The 26,715-nt window shown below is 51.0% G+C and overlaps 2 protein-coding genes across 3 annotated transcripts in view; one reads left to right on the top strand and one right to left on the bottom strand.

Moving 5' to 3' along the window:
• Nucleotides 1–1,068: 1,068 nt before the first annotated feature.
• Nucleotides 1,069–26,715, bottom strand: part of LOC105488330 (uncharacterized) — a 95,950-nt gene continuing 70,303 nt past the window's right edge. The window contains exons 2-3 of one of the 2 annotated variants that reach the window (XM_071100698.1): nt 1,745–1,842; nt 1,069–1,409 (exon numbers count right to left, since the gene is read on the bottom strand). In XM_071100698.1, the coding sequence (XP_070956799.1) occupies nt 1,819–1,842 (24 nt within the window). In that variant the 3' untranslated portion in view covers nt 1,069–1,409; nt 1,745–1,818. The remainder of the gene's footprint in view (nt 1,410–1,744; nt 1,843–26,715) is intronic. The other variant, XM_071100699.1, reaches the window with a different exon arrangement.
• LOC105488327 (Rh family C glycoprotein) lies at nt 1,646–26,639 on the top strand. The gene is made up of 11 exons (XM_011752273.2): nt 1,646–1,910; nt 11,249–11,435; nt 15,094–15,244; nt 17,883–18,030; nt 18,764–18,930; nt 20,599–20,736; nt 20,938–21,074; nt 21,382–21,506; nt 21,760–21,833; nt 25,178–25,330; nt 26,187–26,639. Exons 1-10 carry the CDS (start codon nt 1,727–1,729, stop codon nt 25,304–25,306), a joined length of 1,440 nt encoding a protein of 479 aa, XP_011750575.1. The 5' UTR covers nt 1,646–1,726; the 3' UTR covers nt 25,307–25,330; nt 26,187–26,639.

A 26,715-nucleotide genomic window follows, 5' to 3' on the forward strand; every position in this document is an offset into this window, starting at 1 on the left:
CTAGGGGAACATCTAGAGATATGTATTAAAACAGCTCTGCCTGCAGGAATTCATAGAAAGTTGTGCAAAGAATTACATATCTGGATGTTCATGACAGCATTATTTGCAATACTAAACAAATAAAAAATGTCCTCATCGCTCCTCACCTAACACTAGGGATTGTCGAGAAAAGGCACAGTATATCCTGCTATAAAAGTAACATTGTGGCAGGCTGGGTGTGGTGGCTCATGCCTGTAATCCCAGCATTTTGAGAGGCTGAGGCAGGGGGATCCACTTGAGCCCAGAAGCTCGAGAACATCCTGGGCAACATAGGGAGACCCCGTCTCTACAAAAAAAAAAAATAATAAAATAAAAAATTAGCTGGGCCTGGTGGCACATGTCTGTGGTTTCAGCTACTTGGGAGGCTGAAGTGGGAGGATCACTTGAGCCCAGGAGGTCAAGGCTTCAGTCAACCACGATCAAGCCACTGCCCTCTAGCCTGGGCTTCAGAGCAAGACCCTATCTCAACAACAACAACAAAAAGGAGTTGTAGAAGTATAATATGGGGAAGTGTTTACAAAATATGAAAGCAGTTAAAAAGGCTATAAATTAGTGTGATCGTTTGAAACACTCCCCCTGGTCCCCTCCAGCCCCTCTTCAATGAGATAGAAAAAGACAAGAGTACATGCACTGAAATATTAGTATTGCCTCTGGGTGGTGGGATTATGGGTGATTTTTACTTTCTTCTTTGTGTTTTTCTGTATTTTCAAAATCTCTACAATTATCTCTGTATTTTTAAAGAAAAATTATAAAATCACATTTATTGTGACAATATACAGACTAAGCATAGATTTTACCTAAATATTATGGTTAACTCATGTCAAGATCACAGATCTTAACCAAAAGACAGTTTCTGATTATAGATCAATGAACTTGTGAAAAACTCTTAAATTGTTCTTACAATCCTTTATACGTGTGTTTTTTTTCTTTCTTAAAACCCTTGTATTTTGGAATAATTTTAGACTTACAGAAAAGTGCAAAGACAGTCCCCATATAGCCCTTACACAGTTTACCCTACTGTTAACATTTTACATAACCGTGCACATTTGTCCCAACTAAGAAAACAACATGGGAACATCACTATTAACTAATTTTCAGGCTTTATTTGGATTTTACCAGTTTTCCCATTAACATCCTCTTTCTGTTCCAGGGTCAAGTCTGGGGTAGCACATCACAGATGTCTCCCCAGGCCGCTCTGTTGTGTGACAGTGTCCCAAACATTCCTTGTTTTTCATGTGCCCTGTGTGAATTTCATAATCAGAAAAAGGACAGATGATGATGCAGATGATGATGATGATGATGATGATGATGATGACTTAGGTCTGGAAATTCCTTCTGATCTTGTTTGGAGGCCAATGATCCCCGTTTCCCTGTTCAGCAGAACAAAAGGAGAAAGGCCCCAGTATCAACCAGAGACACAAAAGTTGGGGCACCCTGATCCTCTTGCCCACTGCCTTATCGGCCTCTGCTCCTGCCGCTGTCCCCCACCCCAACGCGGGGAATCTTTTGGGACCCTTGGCTTGGGTTGGGCCCCTGCCAGTTGGGCGAGCGAGGCGCGGGCGGTGCCCAAGTCAGCTGCTCCGTGCCCCACGTGGCCACCCCGCCCCCTTGCCCGGGTCTCAAAAGCCCCGCCGGCCTCCGAGCGTCCGAACTGCCCTCTGCCCGCCCGGCCAGGCACCCCTGCAACATGGCCTGGAACACCAACCTCCGCTGGCGGCTGCCGCTCACCTGCCTGCTCCTGCAGGTAGCTATGGTGATTCTCTTCGGGGTGTTCGTGCGCTACGACTTCGATGCCGACGCCCACTGGTGGACAGAGAGGAAGCACAAGAACTTGAGCGAGGTGGAGAACGAATTCTACTATCGCTACCCGAGTAAGTCCCGCCGCCTGCAGGCCCAGTGGAGGCATATCCGCGCCGGTCCCCACCTGGCCAAGGGCTCGGCCCAGCGCAGGGCAGAGGAGGGGATCTGCCCTGCAGCCGCGGACTCCCCATCTCGCCAGCTTCTGCAGGGCATGCGTGGGAAATTGTCAGACGTGCACAAACTCCTTCTCCCCGTGAAAAACTAGTAGGGAAAACACCGGGATAAGGTTTTTATTTGACCGCCCTCCCAGCCGTCATAGGCCCCCAACATCCCTGTCAGAGAGCCCTGCTTGGTATCCTAAAAAGACCTGAGTCCTCTCGCTCCATTACCAACCAGTGGGTGACCTGGCTCCCTTGTCCAGAGGAGCGCTTACTCCAAATAAGCGGGTAGGTTCCATGTCGAGGGCCACAGGGATGGTTCAATGGCCGGCCAGCCCTGCTGTGGGCAGAGGTGTTGTGGGACCACTGGTGGGCCAGAAGGCCAGGACACCCACCCCCTTTTAGTCTGGAGAGGGAAAACAAGCACTCCTGAATTTTCTGGTGTCAGCGGTGCTGCGGTTAAGAGCACTACCCTGCAATCACATACCTCTCTTTCTCTCGTGCTCTTGTGGCTCTTACCATAAACCAGGTGGGTGGCCTCAGGCAAATGCCAACCTTCCTAAACCTCAATTTCCTTATCTACAGAATGAAAATAATGGTAGGGCCTCCCTCACAAGGGTTGGGGTGAGGCTGTGGCGAGGCAGTGTAGGTAAAGCTCTGGCAGAGAGTTGGGGTGGGATCCTCTCTTCATAATGGAGCAATTGCTACAAGAGCACCAAACACAGGTGTCCTAGGACTCAGGAGCAGGGAGAGCTAGCCCAAGGTCACTCTGAGCTGCCCAACCTCTGGACTCCCAGCCCGGGGCTCTTCCCAAAATCAGAATGTCCTTGTACTTTCTGATTTTCCACTCCATCCGCCATCAGTCAATGACAATTATTCTAGCTGGTGGTGTTCATGTAGTCATTGACTGTTAGCTCGGAAGGGACCCTAAAGCCCCTCTCCAGCATCCGCCTATATCAACTGGTGTTCCCTCCGCACTTTAGACATTCTCGGCAACAGGGGATTCTCTATCTCCAAGAAAACAACTGCACACTTTCAGAATGGCAGCCTGCATGAGAAAAAGACTGAGTTTGGGGGGCTGCAGGCTTGGTGGAAGCCAGCCATATTAAGTGGCTGCCAAAAAGTTAGGGCTATCATGGGCTGCATTAATAGTTACATGATGCCTAGAAGGGAAGTAACAGACAAGGGGTGCGCCCCCTGCTGGGGAGACCACAGTTTCTCCTGGGCTCCATTTAGGGATGTTTTTAAAAAGGCACCTTGACAGCTGCAGCCTTGGGATTCAGGCTCCAAATCCACTATTCACATTGTCCACCTTTCCTCTCCTCAGCGGGGGACTTTCCAGCAAACAAGTGAGGCAGGCAAGCTTGAGACCCTCCTTTGCCTGTTCTTGTCCCTCCCTCCTGCTCTTGCTTCCCACTTGACCCCAGAGCACAAGGGGCAAGGCCTCCCATAGGCGTTCACAGGTGCTCAATGTGTCTGGGGAGTGGAGGACCTCAAGATCTTAAATAGGCTGGGTGTGGTGGCTCACACCTGTATTCCCAGCACACTCTGGGAGGCCAAGGTGGGAGGATCGCTTGAGCTCGGGAGTTTGAGGCTACAGTGAGTTATGACAGCACCACTGCACTCCAGCCTAGGTGGCAGAATGAATCTCTATCTCTCTCCCTTTCAAAAAAAAAAAGAGAGAGAGAGAGAGAAACTCTGTAATAGGAGCTGCAGAACCTCACCAGTGGGGAGGTACAGTCCTTATATCTCCCCAGCTCTTATCCTCCCACCACTCTCACCCACCCACCTTTCACACCCCACCTTCACGTATTCATGCAACAAGCGCTTATCTGTAATGTGATCATATAATTTATCATCATCGGAGGACACCTTTGAGAGTGAAGGTGATGCTGGTAGTAATTTGCTGGGACCCAGGGATAAGCTATGACTGTCCCGGCAAACCAGGGCTGTGGTCACTCTGGATAAATAAGTTGAATATCCTGGGTCTCTGTTCCCAGACTTTTTGGAAGCAGAGAGGGGCACCGTGGTGCCCAGGGCTCAGTGGGACCAAGTGCTCTGAGCAGAAGGGATCTGTGATGGCTTCCTGGGAAGTGGTGGATGGCGAGGAGGGGAGAAGCCGAGCAACCAAGGGGGCCACTAAAAGGGGGTGGTGTTGTGAGGAGGGGGAGTGGTTCTGTGTGGCCCAACAGTAGGGTTTGTGAAAGGGATGGGGTAAGGATGCTAAGAGGGGGAGAGCCCCAGCATCAAGGAGGGCCTTGAGTTTCCCCTGCTAGTTCTCTTGGGGAGCTCTTGGCCACTGGAGCAGGAAGCAGCAGAGGAGAGGGGTATAGGGAAAGAATCTCGGCAAGAAGTGGTGGCCACCCCTCCAACTGCACGTCTTCTCTCCTTTAATCATCACCACAACCTGTGAGGGAGGCACTGTGACGACCCCTATTCTGCAGATGAGAAAACTAAGGCCAGAGAGGAGAAGTGTCTTGCAAAGGTCACTCATCTGGGAAACCAGGGAGTAAGAGGAGCAGCCCTGGGGTCTGAGCCCATACTCCTGACCTACTCTCCTCCCTATTCTCAACCTTCCTCCTTTCCCCTCCTCCACTCACGGTGGCTGTGGTTAGGAGTTAGAGGGCACAAGGCTTCCTGGCCCATGTGAGTCCCCAAGCCTGGGTTCCTGGGCAGCGAGGTGATTCCTAGGGGATTGGGGTGATGGCAGGCCTCAAGGTGCCCTCCCTGTTCCTGGATCCAGGCCATCAACAACTGTGTGAGCCTCGTTTCTACTCAGGGGGCTAGTGAAGCCTGCTGGCCATCTCCAGTGTCCAGAGGAGTCCAGCTCCAGTTGGCTTGGCCTGAGGATAGCTCCCTAGGCATGGGCCCCACAGCAGGCAGCAGGCATGGAGCCAGTTGGGGACTCACCCTGGCAGTGCCCTTGGAGGCCCATGATGGGGGCAGTGGCTGTGGTTGCTGAACATGCAGCTTCCCTGTGGGCTGGTGATCCAGGGTCTGGGTGAGTCGCTGAAGGCAGTGGCTTCAGGGAGGCTGGCCCAAGGAGGAGCCACCAGGGCCTGGACTCCAGAAGCTCCCTGGAAGACCAAGGAGGGAGTGGGACACATTTTGGGAGATGACCCAGGGTGGAGGAAGCTCTGGTTTCAAACACTGGAAGGACTGTGTCATGAGGCCAAAGCAGGCTCCATTTGATAAAGGACAAGCTTACCCACAGGCAGGAGGCAGTGGAACTTTAGAATTAAACAGATCCTATTCGGGTGCATCACTGCATGGAGGAGCCAACCACCTCACCACAGCGAGCCTCAGAGTGCCCATGTTAAGGTGGAAATATTATTTAAAGTATAGGATGTCTAAGAAGAGTCAAGATGACAGGTGACTGTTAGGGCACTCATCTCCTGGCATAAAGAGAGAAGACAGTAAATGCTGCCACTGAGTTCCCCAGAAGGGAGTAAGTGCTCCTTCCATTAAGGTGATTAAGTATCAGCACCTTGTTAGAAACATGGTGGAGACACGTCTCCCTGAATATTAGTTGGAACTATTATAGGATTTAAATTATTTTGTGCACTTCCCAATCACAAAATGCTTTTTGCCTGCCCTGTCAGGTGGGGCATTTATAATTTCCATTTTATGATGGAAGTAATGAAGTTTCAAGAGGTGCTGGACACTCTCAGCCAGCCAGTGGCACAGGCAGGGTCAGAGCCAAGCCCCCCTGCCCCAGGGCTTACCTGCTTTCCAGGGTCTTCTGTGGCATTGCTGCCCCGACCATCTCCCCAGGAGATTTTGCAGTGTTGATGTGGAAGAGGTGGGCACGGAGTCTTGGGGAAATTAGGGAACTGGCCAGTAGGTCTCAAACCAAACAGTTAGGCTGGGCTGTGAATGGGAGGGGGAGGGGGACGGCACCCAGCCCCTGGAGGGCACTGTCCTTCCTGTGCTGATGCAGCAGAGGAGAGGGCTGCAGGGGCCCATTAGTGTGGGACCCTAATGATCCCCTAGACTCAGCCATCTTGGTGGGGGACTCATCTACAGAGGGAAGCAACAGGAGCTAGAATGGGGCTGGGGGCTGGGAGTAAGGGAAGAGGGAGAACAGCTGGGTACTAGTGCCCCCTGGAGGCCAGAGTGCCAGCCCCGCCCCATCAGGGACCTCCAGGTTGAGGAAGACAGTTCTGGGCAGGATAGCTGGAGTCACCAAAGCTGGGGAGGGAGACTGAGGGTCAACTTTGGTTGACCCTCAGCAAGTTGCCAACCAATGCAACCTTGTCAGTCTTGAAAGAGAAAAAGAGAAACAATAACTAATATTATGGGGCAATTGCTAAAGAGCCAGCTGCCTTTGCACAGGGCTTTGATTGGGTTATCCCATTACGTGTGTGCTACAAAGCTCTGCAGTGAGCACTGTCCAGGGGCTGTTACTGTCTCCCATTTGACTGACAAAGAACCTGAGATCTGAGAGGTTCTGTCCTGTTGTGCTGAAGGTCCATATAGTTTGGACCCTCAAATCATCACTATTAAAAATCTTTTTTTAAATTATTTTTATTTTTTTGAGACAAAGTCTCACTCTGTTGCCCGGGCTGGAGTGCAATGGCACAATCTCAACTCACTGCAACCTCCGCCTCCCTGGTTCAAGTGATTCTCCAGCCTCTGCCTCTCGAGTAGCTGGGATTACAGGCGTGCACCACCATGCCCGGCTAATTTTTGTATTTTTAGCAGAGATGGGGTTTCCCCATGTTGGCCAGGCTGGTCTCGAACTCCTGACCTCAAGTGATCCACCCACCTCGGCCTCCCAAAGTGCTGGGATTACAGTCATGAGCCACCACGCCCAGCCTAAAAATCATTTTAGGTAGCACCAAACTTCATGAAACAGAAATTAATAAATGGATACATTTCGATGCTGAATTAAGACCAGTTGGACAGATAAAGAGATGGGAAGCAAGAGGACAAATCGGGGAGGTGCCCAGGGAGAAGGAAGTGGGTGTCTGTGTTCCTGATGGAGGGAAGAGAAAAAAAGAGACACCCAAGACAGGGTGAAAAGGAGAGACAGGGCACCCGCCAGAGCAGGGAGAAGAGCAGGGTGAGAGGGGACAGGCAGGGAGGATGGACCAGGAAAACAAGGGCTCTCTGCTCCTGCTCTCAGGCCACACAGAGGCCAAGGCAGCCCTGAAACCACACACGCCTTCCCCTGCAGCAGTGGCTCCCTTGGTCCTCTTCAGCTTTGCCCCTGCCAGCATGGCCCCTCTATACCACCAGGCAACTGATACTCCTCTCCTCGAAAGGACCTCACTTGCAGTGATGCTGTCTTTCCCCAGGGGCTCCTCCCACCTCCCTGCCAGCGCCTTCCTTGTCTTCTCTGCTAGCTTCAAGGCACAGCCAGTTCTCAGCTTGTGTCTTTCTCTCCCTTCATTCCCACATTGCAATTCACAGCTCTATTTGAAGGCCTGCCAAATCTCAGACCCCAGCTCCAAGCCCCCACGGCCAGGCTCCATTTATCCCCTCACCCCGCACCCACTGCCCAGCCCTCACCCCCGTGGTCATCTGAAATTCACCACGGCCAGGCCAGACCCAGCACCTCCCTCCCACACAGCAACCTCTTGCCATTGCCTTGTGTTTGTCAACAGCACTGCCATCCTGTCATCCTGCCAACTCCCCTCCCTGCTTCTGGAATTGTCATCTGAATTTGTCACCTCCCTCTGTTTTACACCTCTCTTCCAGTCTGTCACCCATCAGTTCTTCCCAGAATAACCATAATACCATTTATGGTGTTTCACATACATCAGCTCAATTTCTTCCACAACAGTTAGAAATGTGATAAACCCTGCAACACGATCATACATGAAATCAGCTGCACACATTGAGAAACCTAAGCTGAGGTGTGTTTGTTCATGTAAACTCAGCACCGATGCTAAACTCAGAGGGAAGCTCAGAGCACCACCCTGGAGCAGGACCCACAGCTCTCCCACACTGGCTTGTACCCCTGCCCTTCAGTGTGCCAAGCCCCCTAAGCCTCCTCCAGGTAGGTGATAGCTGAGGGGTCTGTGGCCTTGGCCTGAGCCTCAGGGAAGCCTGGAGGGGAAACAGATGAGGGCAGGCAAGGTCCAGGCAGCTGTGCCGTAAGCAATGCTCCTGCAACCTTGGCCAGGCTACAGTGGGCACCAGAACCTATCAGCCCTCCTGGTGGGAGGCATTGGACTGGAGGGGGGCTGCAGCCCCTCCTGTGAAATCCCACCTGAGCTCCTGGACCACTGCTCAGCTGGCACACCTGGGTGCTTCTGAGACAATAACAATCGTTCATTCATCCATAGCTATTAACTGAGAGTCGACCTTGGCACAGGCATGACTCTGCCTTCTTGGAGTTTTATAGTGGAGTGGGATAGACAAACAAATGCATAACTTCAAATTATAACAAGAACTGTGAAAGAAAAAAGGATGCCATAAGAGAGAGAACCTAGGAAAGAAAACAGGGTGCCATAGGGAGAGAACCTATCTTAAATGGGTGGTGAGGGAGGCCTCTCTAATGAGGCGACAATTTGCTGAGATCTGGCCATTCTGCAGGAACAGCATCCCAGGTGGTGGGAACAGCATAGGCAAAGACCCTAGAGTGTGGGACTGAGAAGCAGAAGGAAGGCCAGAGCAGCTGGAGCACCAAGGGGAGGTGAAGATGTGGGGAGGTAGAGATCCCCTGGGAGGCAGGTAGGTGAGGGAGTAGGAATCCCTGGGGAGACAAGTGGATGGGGCTGGACAGGCCAGTCAGGGCCCTGAAGTCACTTTTCCTTTTGACTTTTTATTTGGAAATAATTCCAAATTTACAACAAGTTGCTCAAACAGAAATAGCACAAAGAAGGCTACACTGTGGCCGGGTGCAGTGGTTCATGTCTGTAATCCCAGCACTCTGGGAGCCCAAGATGGGCAGATCACTTGAGACCTAGAGTTTGAGACCAGCCTGGCCCACATAGCAAAACCCTGTCTCTACTAAAAATTCAAAAAAAAAAAAAAATTAGCTGGGCGTGGTGGCACATGCCTGTAATCCCAGCTGCTGCAGAGGCTGAAGTGGGAGGATCGCTTGAACCCCAGGAGGCAGAGGTTTTGGTGAGCTGAGATTGCGCCACTGCACTCCAGCCAGGGCAACAAAATGAGACTATGTCTCAACATTTAAGAGAATACTATATACTCAGACTCAGCTATTTGCTCACTCTTTCTCTACACATATGCACACACACATACGCATACTCACACATACACATGTGTGCTTTCTTTTTCTGAACCATTTGAGGGTCAATCACATACATCATGGCCCTCTACCCTAAACTACTCCAGTATATTTCCTAAGAATAGGGATATTCTCTTCCATAACCATAGTAATAAACTTCATAAATTTCCATTAATGCAATATCTTCATCTGTTTATATCTGATTAATACAATATCTTCATCTGTTTATACCTGATTTTCTCAATGGACCCAATAATGACCTTTATAGCACTCCCCCAACCCTCCCAGCCCCACCAAATACAGAATCCAGTCTAGAGTAAGGTATTGACTTTAATAACTTTTGTCATGTCTTTTAATCTGGAACATTTTGAAGGTCTTTTATGACTGATACTTTTCAAGAATACAGCCTTACCCCTTTTTAATAGCATGTTCCTCATTTTGTGTTTGATGTTTTCTCATGATGAGATTGGGTTCTGCAGTCTCAGCTAGAATCCCACATAGGGGATAGGTCCTTTTCAGGGTATCACATGTGGAGGCATGGGTGATATTAATTTTGATCACCCAGTCAATATGTTGCCCAGTATAATTACTGTTTTCTTCCTCTGCAACTAATAAGCAGTCTATAAGGAAACCCTTTAAGACAATGCAAATGTCCTGTGCATAATCAAAATTCCCGCCTGCATTTACCATCCACTGATTGAATCTTTACCATGAAAATGATGATTTTCCAACTCCAGCACTTTTTCCACATTTACCAGCGTAGCCTCAGCGTTCTACTGTAGGCAAGAGCCCTATCTGCTACCTCATTTATGTGTTTACCAACTTATTATCAGTATGATCTCATGAGTTCCTTTTTTAATGGTTTTAATTCATTATAACACATAATTACTTTGGTGCTCAAACTGTCCCAGATTTGGCCAGTGGGAGCCCTTCCATCTGGCCCCTGTGTCCTGTGACATCTGCAGTTCCTATTAGTGTGTTATGCTTCTGCAATTCTCTTTGCTTCTCAAAGCTCTTTGTCTTCTCTTATTTTCTTGGAGTTTAGAACCATACAACATAAGTGCCAAGAGGGCAGTTAAGATCATCCTAATACATCCCTTTAGTTTGGTCGTTGAGAAAACCGAGGCTCTGAGAAGGGAAGTGGCTTGCCAAGGCCACATTGTGAGGTGGAGAAGATTTGGGTCAGAACTCAGAATTAGGCCATGCCTGAGTGAAAATAAACAATGACATCTGCCCATTTGGATCACCTAGTATGGGGTAGACACTGTGCTAGATGCTTCTTAACATACACATCTGCGTTTAATCCCTGCAACATCTGTGATGTAAGCGTTACAGAAGCAGGTGCCGAGCCCTAAGTTAAAACACTTAACTTTCCCAGAGTCATCCACCCAGGAGATGGAGTAACTGGGGTCCAAATTCAAGTCTCAGTGATGCAGGGATATGTATCTGCTGGAGTCGGTGGTGGGATGTGGGGATGTGATCAGCGTAACTGATGTGCTTGGCCTGTCCAGGCTACTCCTTGGCCAGATGAGCATTGATTCTCCATAGCAAAGGAACAGGATTGTGGTGGAGAGGGCAGGGCATCATAGCCTCAGATGGTCTGGGCTATAAACCTTAGACCCTGCGTGTAACCCACACCTGGCCTCAAATTCCGATGCCCAGCTGCCACCTCCAGCCTGGGCCAGCAGAGCCACCCAGGGAGGAGGGTAGAACCAAGGAACTGCCATCTCTCAAGGAGGGTGCTTGGGAATCTCTTGGCACTACAGCCCAGTGGTTTAAATAAGCTAAGGTGGGGGCCCACCTCGGGTCCCCCCGAGCGCCTCCCTTTCTAGAGAGGCCTTTATGAAGGGACTGGAGGCTCTGCTGGCAGCGTTACCGCGCCCAGCCCCAGGGTTCAGATGTAGGGATGGGGAAACGGGGCTAGGATGGTGGAGCAGGGAGACGGGCCAGTGGCGGGGAAGACTGAGGCGCTGCCCCAGCCCTCCTAGTACAACCCAGGGCTGGGATGAACCTTTGCTAGACCACCGAGTCCCGGGCTGCACTGTCCCTGCAGGCTTCCAGGACGTGCACGTGATGGTCTTCGTGGGCTTCGGCTTCCTCATGACCTTCCTGCAGCGCTACGGCTTCAGCGCTGTCGGCTTCAACTTCCTGCTGGCGGCCTTCGGCATCCAATGGGCGCTGCTCATGCAGGGCTGGTTCCACTTCTTAGAAGGCCGCTACATCGTCGTGGGAGTGGAGAAGTGAGCGTGGGTCGGCCCCGGAAGCGGGGCAGACTGGGAGGGGTGGGGCTGGGCAGGTGAGCCTGCGGGAGGAGGGCGTGCCCATTGGCGGGGCCGGGGCTTGGGGCTGGAGGGCAACTCCTCCTTCGGGCCACACTGGGCTTGCGAGACACACACACGCACACACACACACACACACACACACACACACACTTACTTCGCTTCCTGATCAGCGACTCTCCAGGGTGGGAGTCGTCCACGTGTCATAGGAGGGTCTCCCTTCTCCTACGACAAAAGCTGCAGGGACTTGAGGCTAGACTTTCCTGTGGGGGCAGGGTCCGGCCGGGTGCAGCCGGGCCCGGCACATCAAAATCGCCCAGCCCTGTGCCCTGAGAGACCGCAGCTCACGGGACTCCGGTGGGAGAGCCGGGATGTCTGCGCCAGCCTCTGAGGCTCCTTGTGAAGGGAACAGCGAATGGGGACTCCAGCCAAATGGAAGTACCTCTCTCCGTGCCTTGCCTCACCGCCCCACCCATCCCAGGGAACAGGTGCTGGAAACAGCTGTGAGACAGGTGTGGGTGTGGAGTGTTAGGGCTGAAGCCCCCCTCCCCCTGCCTCAGCCTCCAAGGGTGGAGCACCCTACCGTCACTTCCCAGCTCCGTCCTTCTCATGACTTCTCTATGATGACTTGGCCTGATAAGCACCACCAGCCCCTTCTTGTCAGGTTACTCAGCCCCTCCCTCTGTTCTGCAGTGACCTCCTCCAAGCCTCAACACACCTCCCCAACCCACAACACCACCAACAGGTTATAAAATAAATTCACCCAAAGCCAACTTGCCAAAAAATCAGTGGACAAAGTGGTCAGCTCACTGAATGACTCCTTTATCAAACTCTCTATCCCATGGCAACTTATGAAACCTATAGCAATTTCTGTTGCTCAGGTCCTAATCAAGAGCCTTTGGGAGATTTTTCCCGCTTTAACCAAGTTTTAGTTTATTGGAGGTTCTTCTTTAAGTCCAGTTTAGGCAGACTTTTATTTCTGTAGATATACGACAAGGTTGGCTAAAGAAAAAAAATTGTTTTCCTCCATTCTTCCATCCTTCAAGAAAAAAAAATTTAATCTGAGAAAAGTAATCATTGGTGTTTGAAAATGAACATTCATTAGCTCACTCATAAACTGTCCACAGAAAGGGCGTAGAGGCGAACTGGTATAAACCATCTTTAAAGGGCAAATCCCTGCTGTTGCTTTTAGGATACCAACCAGTTCTGATAGGCCAGGTGTCTGAAATCTAGGACACGTGTCAAATATTTGCAAAAAATTACCTCATCCAAGCCAACTAATTAACCCATGAATTAAGAGAAACAGGAAAGGTAGTTGACTGGATAAGTGTTGGAACCAATAAATGAGTCTTTTTGTGTATAAGACCCTTGACACACATATCATATCACCCTGAAGTTCAAAATGCACAAGAAGTTATCATTCCCAAAGCCATAGATCCGAAGTATAAAAACACCTTTAATATATATCATTGGCCACCACAGCAAAATAGCTATGGCTAAATGAATGTTTTTAATCTAAAAAAAAAATTCAAAGGGAATTATTACAAACCGTGAGTTAACAGGTTTGTGGTGAACCAGCTGTTCAGCAAGTTGGTCACTTGAAAAATCTGAGTTTGGACAAATTGGCTCTCAGGAGACTGATTTTTCAGCACCTGACTTGGAGCTGATTTCTGGCGCCCAAGGCTGGGATGAGCATGTAGTCCCCAGACCTGACCTTGTGGATCCAGAGATGTGGAGCCCCCGCCCCCGCTGGCTTCTGTCCTGTCCCTGCTGAAGAGTCTTCCAAGTTCCACCTGTCACTGTAGAAAGTGCCCCTCTGCCAGCCCTGCCCAAGCCTCCTTGGCCCTCCTGAGATATGTGGCATCTGGATCTCCATCTCCCAGATGCTGATAGCCCAAGGGATGGGCCTTTCTGTTCTCTCTCTCCTTGTTTTTTTGCTTTGTTTTGTTTTGTTTTTTGTTTTTGAGATTGAATCTCACTCTGTCTCCCAGGCTGGAATGCAGTGGCATGATCTTGGCTCGCTGCGACCTCCACCTCCCGGGTTCAAACAATTCTCAGCCTCCTGAGTAGCTAGGATTACAGGTGCCTGCCACCAAGCCTGGCTAATTTTTGTATTTCTAGTAGAGATGGGGTTTCACCATGTTGGCCAGGATGGCCTTGAACTCCTGACCTCGTGATCCACCCGCCTTGGCCTCCCAAAGTGTTGGGATTACAGGCATGAGCCACCGGTGCCCGGCCTCTCTCTCTCCTTTCTAACCATCACTTCTATCAAGATGAATCGTCCAGCTGCAGTTATGGGATCTTGGGCAAATAACTCAGCCTCTCTAATTCTCCATGGCCCATCTGAATGATGTGGTTAATGACAGTGCCTGTCTTGTATGGCTCAGGGATGGCACAGGGGAGCATATATAGTACTTAGTAGATACCCTAGAGCCTAGCACTTAGGAACTGCCATCGCTCATTTAGCCAGGCCCTACTAGGCCCTGGGGACACAGTGGTGAATGAGGCAATAGTGGAGTGGACAGTTCAGTGAACACTCTGTATTGGGAGGGACTGGGAGGGACTGGGAGGGACTGGGAGGGACCCCACCCCCATTCCACTAACTGGCCCTACAATTAGTTTCATTCTTGCTCCTCACCCCATTCTCTCTCTCACACACACAACCCTGAGCATGGAAGGGGAAGGGAGTCCCCAGTAGATGTGACAGTCATGAGGAAGTAGCCCCTTTTATCCCTACACCCACCCCATCAGCAACTCTCCCAGCCTAACAGCCACACTGAGGGTCTTGCCTTGGAATCCAGAGGACAGCTTTGCTGCTGGCAGGGGACAAGGAGGCCAGGCTTGGGCAAAGTGGGCACATGGATGGAACCAGGGTCTACACAATGTCCACTCAGCTGTCTGCCTCATCAGCCCTCTACTGGGCTGGCAGGGTGTTCAGGGTCCATGCTTCAGCAGGACCTATGTACCTGCCCCTTTGCCTCCATCCTCCCTGCTGGCCTTCCTGCTCCCTCCTTCCATCCAGTACCACCCCAGCTCCCTCCTTCCTGCAGAAAAGCCTCTGTTTCTTCCCTGGACACAGATCCTCTCTCATGGGTAAGGTAAAGGAAAGGTCCCAACAGTTCAAACTCAAGCAAGGCCCTGGTCACCAGCAGAAGAGGTGTGTGCAGAGTGAGAGATAAGGATCTGGAAGCAGAAACTGCATCTGGTTGGAGGAAACAGGAAGGCTTCCTGAAAGAGGAGGCAGCAAGAGGAGGTTCTGGAAAAGCAGGTAGAAGTTACAGGGCAAGGCAGGACCCCAAAATATGGGGCATGCTCAACAATAGCAGCGAGACCACATGGCACCCTGAGCCCAAGCTGTCTGCAAGCAGTGGGGGCCTGAGATAGGGCTGCATGGGAGGGGGCATCTAGTGTGTGCTGCTGTACTGGTCTTGTCTCATGTGTGGTTTCTTTTCATTCTTGGAGTAGCTGTAAATGTTAGGTGCCCATTGGTGTAGATGATGAAACTGAGGCTCAGAAAGGTTCAGCCACAAGCCGAAATCCACATATGACCAAAGTCCAGGGCTTCCAGTGCCACTTTTTGCTGTTGCCCCAGCTTCTCCACTGGCCTGTCTCCCCACAGTCTCATCAACGCTGACTTCTGCGTGGCCTCTGTCTGCGTGGCCTTTGGGGCAGTTCTGGGTAAAGTCAGCCCCATTCAGCTGCTCATCATGACTTTCTTCCAAGTGACCCTCTTTGCTGTGAATGAGTTCATTCTCCTTAACCTGCTAAAGGTGAGCAGGGCTCAGAATGGGGATGAGGTGGGTGGAGATGCTTTCGGGGGACAGGGTATGGAGAAATATACAGCTGGGGAGACATGCCAGCCTGGTGAGTCACTCAACCTCCTGAACGTCACTCAGTTTTCTCATCTCTAAAGTGGGTACCAGACAGGTAGATATCATCGTCCTCCTAGCAGATCAATCCAGCACCTGGGCAGAGCAGGGCTTCCTTGAATGTTGTTTTTTTCCCCCTCCTTTTTTTCTCAACATCAGATGGAATGAATAGGATATCCCTGCATATACTCTTGCACACATACCACATTTCCAGATTGCTCTGCCAAGAAAAGGCATCCAGTGTATTGAGGGGGCAAATCTGTAGGGCAGGATCCCAGGTGAATGGCCAAGGTGGCCATGGTGTGTACGACACAGCACCAGAGCTGCCATTCACATGGGCCATGACAGGAGTGCTGCTCCCTGGGGGAGGTCAATTCAGTGGCTCAGATAAGAGGCACCTTAGACCTTTGACTCTATCTCAGAAGCCTCCTTAGTGCTTTTGGACAGTAGGGGAACTCACGTAGAAACTGCACCCTTTTCTTAGCACCCTCCTCTTCTATATTTGGACTCTGTCTGGAACTCCCCCTCCTTGGCAGGGGGTGATTTAGGTCACCCTAAATTCAGTCATTCATTTTGTAATTTTTTTCAGCTACGAGATTAGTCCAAGCTACCGTATCTTTTCCTCCTGACTCATCTCCCTGGCTGCATTCTTGCCTTCCTTGCCCCTAAGGAAAATCATCTCCAGCAGCCAGAGTGGCCTATAAATAATGCATAGAGAAGAGGCCAGGCACTGTGGCTCATGCCTGTAATCCCAGCATTTTGGGAGGCCAAGGCAGGCGGATCACCTAAAGTCGAGAGTTCGAGACCAGCCTGACCAACATGGAGAAACCCTGTCTCTACTAAAAATACAAAATTAGGCCAAGCGCGGTGGCTCACGCCTGTAATCCCAGCACTTTGGGAGACCAAGGTGGGCAGATCGCCTGAGGTCAGGAGTTCAAGACCAGCCTGGCCAACATGGGGAAACCCTGTCTCTACTTAAAACACAAAAATTAGCTGGGTATGGTGGCGCCTGCCTGTAATCCCAGCTACTCAGGAGGCTGAGGCAGGAGAATCACCTGAACCCAGGAGGCAGAGGTTGTGGTGAGCCGAGATCACGCCATTGCACTCCAGCTTGGGCAACAAGAGCAAAACTCCGTCTCAGAAAAATGAATAAACAAATAAATGAATAATGCATAGAAGACCATTCACCCAATGAAAATCTCTCAGTAGTTTTAACATTTCATTCAGGAGAAAATCCAAACTTGCTATAAGGCCCTTCCTGTTCTGGCACCAACTTTTCTCTCCACATATTGTCTACTCTCTCCCCATCTTATTGTCTACTCTCTCCCCATCTTCCCGTGCTTTGTCATAGCTTGCTGTCTGCTCTTCAGGCACAAAGCTTGGTCCCACCTCAAGGCCTTTGCACTTGCTGTTCCCTTTGCCTCCAAGGGTCATCTCTCAGTCCTTTGCATTACTGAACCTCAGTATGCATACCCTCTCTCTCTCTTTTTTTTTTTTTTTTTTTTTGTTCCCGAGATAGAGTCTCGCTCTGGAGTGCAGTGGCATGATCTCAGCTCACTGCAACCTCTGCCTCCCGGGTCCAAGCGATTCTCATGCCTTGGCCTCCCGAGTATCTGGGATTACTGGTGCGCACCACCATGCTCAGCTGATTTTTGTATTTTTAGTAGAGACGGGGTTTTGCCATGTTGGCTGGGCTGGTCTCGAACTCGTGACCTCAGGTGATCTGCCCGCCTTGGCCTCCCAAAATGCTGGGATTACAGGCATGAACCACCACTGTGCCTGGCTTACCCCCATTTTGTAGATGAGAAAGCTGAGTCTCAGAGAGATTAAGGGGCTCACCTAAGGTCACACAGCTAGTAGAGGCATCCATTAGGCTGGGAGTTGAGAATCCCAGCGCTGTCAACAACCAGCTCTATGACCTTGGATGACACACTTACCTCTCTGGCTGGGTTTCCCCCATCAAAAGTGAAGGAGTGAGTCTGTGATTCTATTCATCTGAGATTAGTTCTGAGTGGGCAGGAAGGAGGAGGTTAAAGAGAAGGGGAGGTGAGTGTGAGTGGGACCAACATTAATCGGGCACCCGTTAAGCACCAGGCCCTCGCCAGGGGCAAGTCGCCTGCATGAATCCTGATAGCAGCCCTGCTATGGCACTAGCAGGTGGTGTAAATGCAGAGCTTGTCAAATGAGAGGCACAGAGGTGGAAACCAGTGGGTGACAAATCAGGTAGGGCGTTTCCCTCAGTTCTGCCTCTGCCTTACCTCCTCCAGTGGTATGAGCAAGTCCCTCTCCAGGCCTGGGTTTCCCTATCTGGAAACAACCAAATCTGCTGGGTGAGGACACCCTGGCATTTTGCTGATGGGAATCGCTACCTTCTCCCCATTACCAGCCGATTGGTCTGTGAGGGCCCCAGGCTCCATCCTGCACCCTGAAGAGTCCGAGAAGGCTGGAGCTCTGGGCGTGTGTGTGTGGCAGGATAGGGACGGCTATGAGGAGGGAGGGAGAGAAGGTGCCAGAGTCTGACAGGTCCCTTGCACCCCAGGTGAAGGATGCAGGGGGCTCCATGACCATCCACACATTTGGCGCCTACTTTGGGCTCACAGTGACCCGGATCCTCTACCGACGCAACCTAGAGCAGAGCAAGGAGAGACAGAGTTCTGCGTACCAGTCGGACCTCTTTGCCATGATTGGTGAGAACTGCCATGATAACCGAGGGCCACCATGATGGATGAAGGCGGCCATGATGGGTGAAGGCCACCATGATCAGACCTGATCCCCACATGGTATGGTGGGTGGCTGCCAGTTCTCTTTGGGGGAAGGGCAGACAGAGTTTGCCTGTAGATACTTCTAGAATCCCATATGTCTGTCCCTCTTCCCCATGGAGCTGAAAGAAGTTGGTCACTCATCCTGTATTTCCCCTAGAATGCCCCAAGGCAGACACAGTGGTAACCAGGAGCTGCTCACTCCATCCCCTGGGCTAGGGCAAGATGTGCATTTCCACTTCTGTGTCCATTCATTCCAGAGAAGACACTGACCACACCCATTCTGGTCTCTCAAAACCCAGCCCTGCCCTCCAGGAGCTCCTCACAGTGTAGTGGAATAGACAGCAGTGCCACCTGGAGGATCTTCCTACAGTAGAGAAAAGATTCTCCCTCCTGGCGCTGTGGGAACAGGGTGCGGGCATTTAGCCCAGAAATGGGGGTCAGGGTAGACTTCCTGGAGTGGTGTGGAAGGCTAAGTGGGGGGTGAGGAAGGCAGGGAGGGCCTTCCAGAAAAAGCCCCTGCATGACTAAAGCTGCAGAGGTGGAAACAGCTGGGTGTGGGGTCACCTCTAGAGCTAAAGGACAGGATGCCTGCCTGAGCTGTGGGGCTCTATCTAATGCCTCTCCTCCCGGGCCCATCGGGCCTGTCTGGTCTGACCAGGCACACTCTTCCTTTGGATGTACTGGCCCAGCTTCAACTCAGCCATATCCTACCATGGGGACAGCCAGCACCGAGCCGCCATCAACACCTACTGCTCTTTGGCAGCCTGTGTGCTTACCTCGGTGGCAGTATCCAGTGCCCTGCACAAGAAGGGCAAGCTGGACATGGTGAGCATGAGGGCATTGGGGGTGTGGCTCTGACTGCCTGGGCCTGGAGGGCACTGATCATCATGCCCTGCCAACAGCTCTGAGGGGATCATCACACCCATCTTGCAGATGAGGCTGGGGGAGAAATGATTTGTTTTGAGAACATGGCCAGTTTTCAGCAGCACCCAGAGCAAGGACATTCTTTACCTCGTATTTTTTTTTTTTTTTTTTTGAGATGGAGTCTTGCCCTGTCACCCAGGCTGGAGTGCAGTGGCGCTATCTAAGCTCACAGCAACCTCTGCCTCCCAGGTTTAAGCAATTCTCCTGTCTCAGTTTCCCAGCTAGCTGAGACTACAGGCTCAGGTCACCATGCCCAGATAATTTAGCTAATTTTTGTATTTTTAGTAGAGAGGGGTTTCACCATACTGGTCAGGCTGGTCTCAAATTCCTGACCTCAAATGATCCACCCATCTCAGCTTCCCAAAGTGCTGTGATTACAGGGTGAGCCACTGCACCCAACCTGTCTTATAATCTGACACAAGCTTCTTTTTTTTTTTTTTTTTTTTTTTTTTTTTTTTTTTTTTTTTTTTTTTAAGACTGAGTCTGGCTCTGTCACCCAGGCTGGAGTGCAGTGGCCGGATCTCAGCTCACTGCAAGCTCCGCCTCCCGGGTTTACGCCATTCTCCTGCCTCAGCCTCCGGAGTAGCTGGGACCACAGGCGCCCGCCACCTCGCCCGGCTAGTTTTTTGTATTTTTTAGTAGAGACGGGGTTTCACCGTGTTAGCCAGGATGGTCTCGATCTCCTGACCTTGTGATCCGCCCGTCTCGGCCTCCCAAAGTGCTGGGATTACAGGCTTGAGCCACCGCGCCCGGCCACAAGCGTCTTGACATGGGCATATGTGTGCTGAGACATTGTCAGGAGTATCAATTATTTGGGGACACTGTCACCAGGCAGAGAGGTGGGGACTCAGGCACCTGGGGAAGGGAATCAGACACAGATTGGCACACCTGTGTTTATCCATACCCACTTGCAGGGAGTGACATGGAATAGGGTCAAGGACAGGGACTCTGGGGCCATACAGCCTGGATCAAGACACCTTTCTGCGTCTTGCTAGCTCTGTGGTCTTGGACAAGTCATTTAACCCCCCTCACCTCAGTTTCCTCATCTGCAAATGTTGCAAGATAACTGTCCTCACCTTGCAGACTTGTAGAGATGGAAAGAGCTGACCTCCACAGCCAGCAGCACGGCACCCGGTGCAGATTAGCGTTCAGACAGCAGCAGCCAGTACGTGTGTATGGCTAGACCCCATAGGCACTTGACGTGGACTTGCATCCATGGCAAGAACATTCAGACACGCTAGTCTGGGCACACAGGTATACATGGTACACATAAAACAACTGTGTGATTGTTGTCAGGGCTCACTGGCAGGTGCACCAGCACGTGGAAAATGCCCAGACCTGCTAGGTGGGATGGGTGGCGTGTGCAGAGAGACTCAGGGAGCAGCTGTAGCAAGCCTGGGTGGGGGCTGAAGTCCTCTGCACGCTCCTGGCTTGCTGAGGTGAACTCCCAGCCATCCCTGGCTCCCAGGGCCCAGGATACACCCTCGCACAGCCAGCGAGTGAGCTCCTCCAGGCCTGGTGCTCCAGGGAGAGGACTGAGTTCTTGCCTGCTCTGCCTGCCCTGCCCAGGTGCACATCCAGAATGCCACGCTCGCAGGAGGGGTGGCCGTGGGTACCGCTGCTGAGATGATGCTCATGCCTTACGGCGCCCTCATCATCGGCTTCATCTGTGGCATCATCTCGACCCTGGGTTTTGTATACCTGACCGTAAGTGTCCCAGGCAAGGGGCTGGGGGCTGGAGAATGCTGAGGTCTTTGTGTTCCTGACAGTGAGCTGAGGGTTCCTAGGAAGGGGGCTGAGGGCTAGAGAATCCTGGGTCTCTGTGTATTTGAGGGCCTCTGGAATCCCCACCTCCCCACAACCTTGATGCAGCCCCTGGCCTGAGCAGCACCCACCTCCCCTTTCCAGCCATTCCTGGAGTCCCGGCTGCACATCCAGGACACATGTGGCATTAACAATCTGCATGGCATTCCTGGCATCATAGGCGGCATCGTGGGTGCTGTGACAGCGGCCTCTGCCAGTCTTGAAGTCTATGGAAAAGAAGGGTAAATGTGGAGGAGGCGCAGTGGGACGGAGCTTCCCCCTTCCTTGTCCCATCCCTTCTTCCTGCTATTCCTCTGGGACCCAACTGCCTCTTTCTCCCTTTCCTTCCCCACTCTGGACCAATTGTTTCATGGGCCTCTCTCCCCAAACTCTGTCCCTTCCCATTAGAGGCCAACTGGTATGTCTGGTGTCCCCAAGTTGTGATGGGAAGTCTGGGGCCCATGGTACCTGCTCACATTTTTGGGGTGGCAGCAAGCGGTTACTTGGCTTCTCCATGGGGCCCTGACCTGCCCCCTGTCTCCACCCCAGGCTTGTCCATTCCTTTGACTTTCAAGATTTCAAGAGGGACTGGACTGCAAGAACACAGGGAAAGTTCCAGATTTATGGTCTCTTGGTGACCCTGGCCATGGCCCTGATGGGTGGCATCATTGTGGGTGAGCAGAAATGGCTGAGCCAGAGAAGGGGGGACTGCTGTGGGGCTCCCTGGGTGGGGAACCAAAGGGCGTGCAGCACAGGTCAGCCTGGAGCCTCCAGGAATCCTTGATCTCTGCACTTCTAGCTACAGGACTAAGGCAATTTGGACTTCAGCCCAAGGGCCCTAGGAGGATTTTCCCAGCTGAGGGAAATGGCTGGGGTGAGCAGAGGGAAGGCATTTCCTGACATCCTGTAATCTCCAACTTTCTGTAGGGCTTATTTTGAGATTACCATTCTGGGGACAACCTTCAGATGAGAACTGCTTTGAGGATGCAGTCTACTGGGAGGTGAGTTCTGAGGGATTTGTCCCTCCGAAGGAGTGCAGCTGCGTTCCCTCCCTGCCTCCACCTGCATCAGCTGGGCTGGGGCCTGCAGACCCAGATGCCGGGGGTGGGGGTCAGAGCCTGCATTACCCTACTTCTTCATCGGGGGAGGCTGTATCTCATGGAGGTTGAAGACTCTTCCCTCTAGACCCCAGGGCTCGGAGTGGGTGGTGTGTACCTCTCTTTCTGCACACCCTAGCGGGGGTGACAGAAGCAACCTACAGTCAGGGCTGCAGCTGGAGTTTACTCTTGTCCCTAAAGACTCAGTCAGCTTTATTCTAGAGCAGTGGTTCCCATGGTATGGTGCCCGGCACCATCAGCATCACCTGCAGACTGGTTAGAAGTGCAAATTCTCACGGGTGCAGTAGCTCACAACTGTAATTCCTACACTGGAAGGCTGAAGTAGGAGGACAGCTTGAGCCTAGGGGTTTGAGACTAGCCTGGGCAACATAGGGAGACCCCTTCTCTATAAAAAATAATAGAAAACTTAGACGTGGTGGCATGCGTCTGTAGTCCCAGCTACTCTGGAGGCTGAGTCGGGAGGATCACTTGAGCCCAGGAGGTGGAGGCTAAAGTGAGCCCTGATGGTGCCACTGCACTCCAGCCTGGGCAATAGAGCAAGATTGTGAGAGAGAGAGAGAGAGAGAGAGAGAGAGAGAGAAATGCAAAGTCTTAAGTTCCTCAGACATATTGATTCCAAAACAAGGGGGTGGGTCCAGCACTCTGGTTTAACAAGCCCCCGGGTGATTCTGATGACAAACAAGTCTAAGCACCACTGTATTTGAGCAGTGGTTTTCAGCGCTAAGACGCACACTGGAATCACCTAGGGAGCTTTGACAGCATTCTAAAGCCCAGGCCCCAGCCCACAGAGACTTGGATTTAACTGCTCTGGGGTAGGGTCTAGATGTTAGAATTTTTTAAAGCTTTCTTGGGGATTCTAACACCCAGCCCGGGTTAGGAATCACAGTGCAGTGCTCAGCTTCAGTCTCCATAAGAACCACCTGGAGACCTTCCCAGGCACCACCCCAGAGGTTCTGATTCAGTAGGGACCAGGACTCTGCAAGTGACAAGCTCCCTGGTGATTCCGATACAGAAGCTGAGTTCTGGACTGTGCGCAGTGGCTCATGCCTATAATCCCAGCACTTTGGGAGGCCAAGGCAAGCAGATCACCTGAGGTCAGGAGTTCGAGAACAGCCTGGCCAACATGGCAAAACCCTATCTGTACTAAAAATACAAAAAATTATCTGGGCTCAGTGTCTCCTGCCTGTAATCCCAGCTACTCAGGAGGCTGAGGCAGGAGAATCACTTGAACCCCAGGGGGCAGAGGTTGCAGTGAGCTGAGATCGCGCCACTGCCCTCCAGCCTGGATGACAGAGCAAGACTCCATCTCAAAAAAAAAAAAAAAAAAAAAAGAAAGAAAGAAAGAAAGAAAGAAAGAAAGAAAGAAAGAAAGAAAGAAAGAAAGAAAGAAAGAAAGAAACTGAGTTCTGCAGCATCCCACCACTTTGAGCAGCTTGAGGAACATTGTTCTAGATATGAAAGTGGTGGAATGTCACAGAACTCAGTTTCCTTAAAATGCCACAATCTGGGCTTTCTGTGACTTCAGGCAGACCTCTCCCCATGAATCATGATTGGAGGTACCCACTTGCCATTGGATGATGCAGGATGGCAGGACTCCCCTCATGCTTCCTACACTGTCCCCTCATGACAGGGTGAGGACTGGCCTGTGTCTGTGGCTCCTGGGACAAGGGGCCACCCATAATGCCTTTCACTTAGCTCTGTATTTTTAAAACCATACCAGAAGTTTTAAGGGTAATTTTAACTAATGTCTACTATAACTTCATGCATATAACGAATGTCTCTTAAATTAACTCTTTAAAAATGTTTTAATTAAAAATGACTAGGTGCTCATTAAAGAAAATCTGGAAATAGAGAAACATAGAAATCCCATCACCCTATGTCAAGCAATATTAACGTTTTCTGATATATTTCCTTTCTATCTTTTTTTCTCTGCATAGATTTTTCTTACATGGTTGAGATTGTATTATTCACCCAATTTAGTATCCGTCTCTTTCTCCTTACTGCTCTATCATAAGAATTGTTCTGTGTTATTACATTCCTAATAAACTTTCTTTTCTCACAGGATAATTATTTCTATTCTATATTTAATAAAGTCAGAACTTAAACTATTTTAGACACCACAATTAGAAAGCACACAGATTTTATGCTAATGAAATAAGTCAGAAATGTTATCAATTCCCCTATGTAGAAGTTCCCTCTTGGTTCTGTTTGGATCTTTGTAATTTATTGCAAGTTCACACCTCTCAGCTCTATATACCTTGAGCAGTACAGACATCCCCCAGTAACCTCAGGGAATTGGTTGCAGGATCCCTTGCTGGGATGCTCAAGTCCCTGATATAAAATTGCATAGTATTTACATATAAGCCTACATGTATCCTCCCACATATTTTAAGTAATCTCTAGATTACTTATACTACCTAACGCAATGTAAATACTGTATTTTTATTTGTATTATTTTTTATCGTTGTATTGTCATTTTTTCTTGTTGCTCTTTCTGAATATTTTCAACCTGTGATAGGTGTAACCTGCTGATACAAAACCCATGGGTATGGAGGGCTGGCTGTACCTGGTTGGGAATAATGAAATTCCATGCCAATGGAAGGAACACTATCAGGCAGTCCCTGAGGCCCTGAGTGGTTTACCTTGGGAGTGAGGTGGCTTCTCAAAGGATGGGGATTGGACCAGTGTTCCCTAGGACCACGGATGAGACAAGGGCAGGGCTGACCTGCCCTGCCTGCACTCTACCTCTCTACCCACTTCTGGCATTCCCTGCACCTTCCCCATACCACTTTCGGACCTGTCTGCAGTTTACAGAGCTTGCCATACTGCCTTTTACTGCCTCTGCCCCTTACTCCTACTCATCTTTTAAAAGTGGGTTCAGCACAACTTCTCAGCATCCCCCAGGCTGGGTTATAAGCCTCTGGTGTGCACTTACAACTCTTACTGTCACTGGGCGTTTCACTGGAATGCCTCACCATTACTCTCATGGGGCAAGGACCCTGTCTTATCCTTGCCATGCCCCAGCACCCAGGATAGTGCCTAATATAGGGTAGGGGCAGGACACCTGTGTTGAAGGACCACCCTGCTTTCCGTGGCATGTGATCCGCATGGCGATCACAAGGTGGCGCTCGCCACACACCATTTGCAGCTCCAGGAGGTTCTAGTCACCAGGGACACCCTTGCCTGGCCTGGGACAGGGCCCTCGGAGTTGCATCCTCTCTCTGCAGATGCCTGAAGGGAACAGCACTGTCTACATCCCTGAAGACCCCACCTTCAAGCCCTCAGGACCCTCAGTACCCTCAGTACCCATGGTGTCCCCACTACCCATGGCTTCCTCGGTACCCTTGGTACCCTAGGCTCCCAGGGCAGGTGAGGAGCAGGTGAGTATGGGCTTGGCTTGGTCTGTGGGGATGACAGGGAGGTTCTCCCAGTGGGGGCCCAGCTCTCAGAATCAGATGCTACCAGCAAAGAGGCAAAAAGCAAACATCAAGAAATGAGGGCTTCCACCCCTCCTGCCTGAGGTGCAGTGGGCACACGGGTTGGCAGGAGAGCTTCTTAGAGTCAGACAACGTGCATCCAGGACAGACACAGAAACATGTGAAGACACAAGGGCATGGAAGGAGACCTGGGAGCACACTTGGCTTTGTGACTGTGCCTGCTGGCTGTGTGACTTTGAGAATCTCTTCATCCCAGAGACTGTGCCTTGATTTCCTCATCTATAAAAGTGTAGCTGACAGGTCTGGCTGTATTCAATTGCTCAACTCAGACGAGACCCACCCTCCCCTCTTTTTTTCCATCAACTAACACTTTTCCTCCTCTGCAGAATGCACCAAGCCCTTGCTCATGGCTTTCACATCTAACCTTCCCAAGATCTCTACAAGGCAGGTAGAATTACTGCCCTCTTTTTGATAGATGAGCAAACTAAGGCTCAGAGAAGTTCTGGTTCTTCAAGATCACGCAACTAGCAAGTGGAGAAACTGAGGTCCTTGCTGGTCATTGTTACTGTTCTTATTATTGTTATTTAACTTCCTTGGAGGCCAGAGCTTGGAAATAGCTGGGTCTGGGGCAAGAGGCTGAGTGATGTGGCAAGAGAGGATGTTAGGGTGCCAGGAAAGAGAAAGGTGAGGCTATGCCCAGTTGCCTTTAATGTCCACCCCATCCAGAAAAGAAAATGGTACCTGAGAGGCTACAGCAGGACGGGGCAGTGACCCACTGCTCTTGGCTGTCTCCCTGCAGGCTCCACAGACTGTCCCGGGACTCCAGAGGAGCTGGTGCTGACCTAACTAGGGACACAAGAGCGAGCAAGCAGCACCCCCACCTGCTGGCTTGGCCTCAAGGTGCCTCCATCCCTTCCCTCCCCTTCATCCCAGGGGGTCTGCCTGAGAATGGAGAAGGAGAAGCTACAAACAAAGTGGGCATCCAAGCCAGGTTCTGGCTGCAGAAGTTCTGCCTCTGCCTGGGGTCTTAGCCACACTGGAGAAAAACAGGCTCAGAGTGGGGCTAGAGCCTGGGGGTGAACCTGAGCACTCCTAGGAGACAACTTAGCTGCCAGTCACCACCTATGAGGCTCTTCTACCCACTGCCTGCACATCAGCCAGCATCTCCTATGCTCCCTGGGTCCCCTAGACTTCTCTGTGTTGTGTAGGTGGCAGCCTCCGGGAATAAACATTCTTGATGTCCTTTGTAAAATGGGTGTGAGTGCTCCAATGGGGCCAGTTTGAGAGAGAAAAGGACCTAAGAGATCTGCTTCTGCCCCAGCCCTTAC

This window comes from Macaca nemestrina, chromosome 7 (genome assembly GCF_043159975.1).
Source record: "Macaca nemestrina isolate mMacNem1 chromosome 7, mMacNem.hap1, whole genome shotgun sequence".
Classification (NCBI taxonomy): domain Eukaryota; kingdom Metazoa; phylum Chordata; class Mammalia; order Primates; family Cercopithecidae; genus Macaca; species Macaca nemestrina.

Bases quoted from the DNA above. Each gene is read 5' to 3' on its own strand.
- LOC105488327 (XM_011752273.2), top strand. From the start codon at position 1,727: ATGGCCTGGAACACCAACCTCCGCTGGCGGCTGCCGCTCACCTGCCTG. The intron at 1,911-11,248 runs GTAAGTCCCGCC...CTGTCCCTGCAG, and splicing joins ATTCTACTATCGCTACCCGA to GCTTCCAGGACGTGCACGTG. The intron at 20,737-20,937 runs GTAAGTGTCCCA...TCCCCTTTCCAG, and splicing joins TGGGTTTTGTATACCTGACC to CCATTCCTGGAGTCCCGGCT.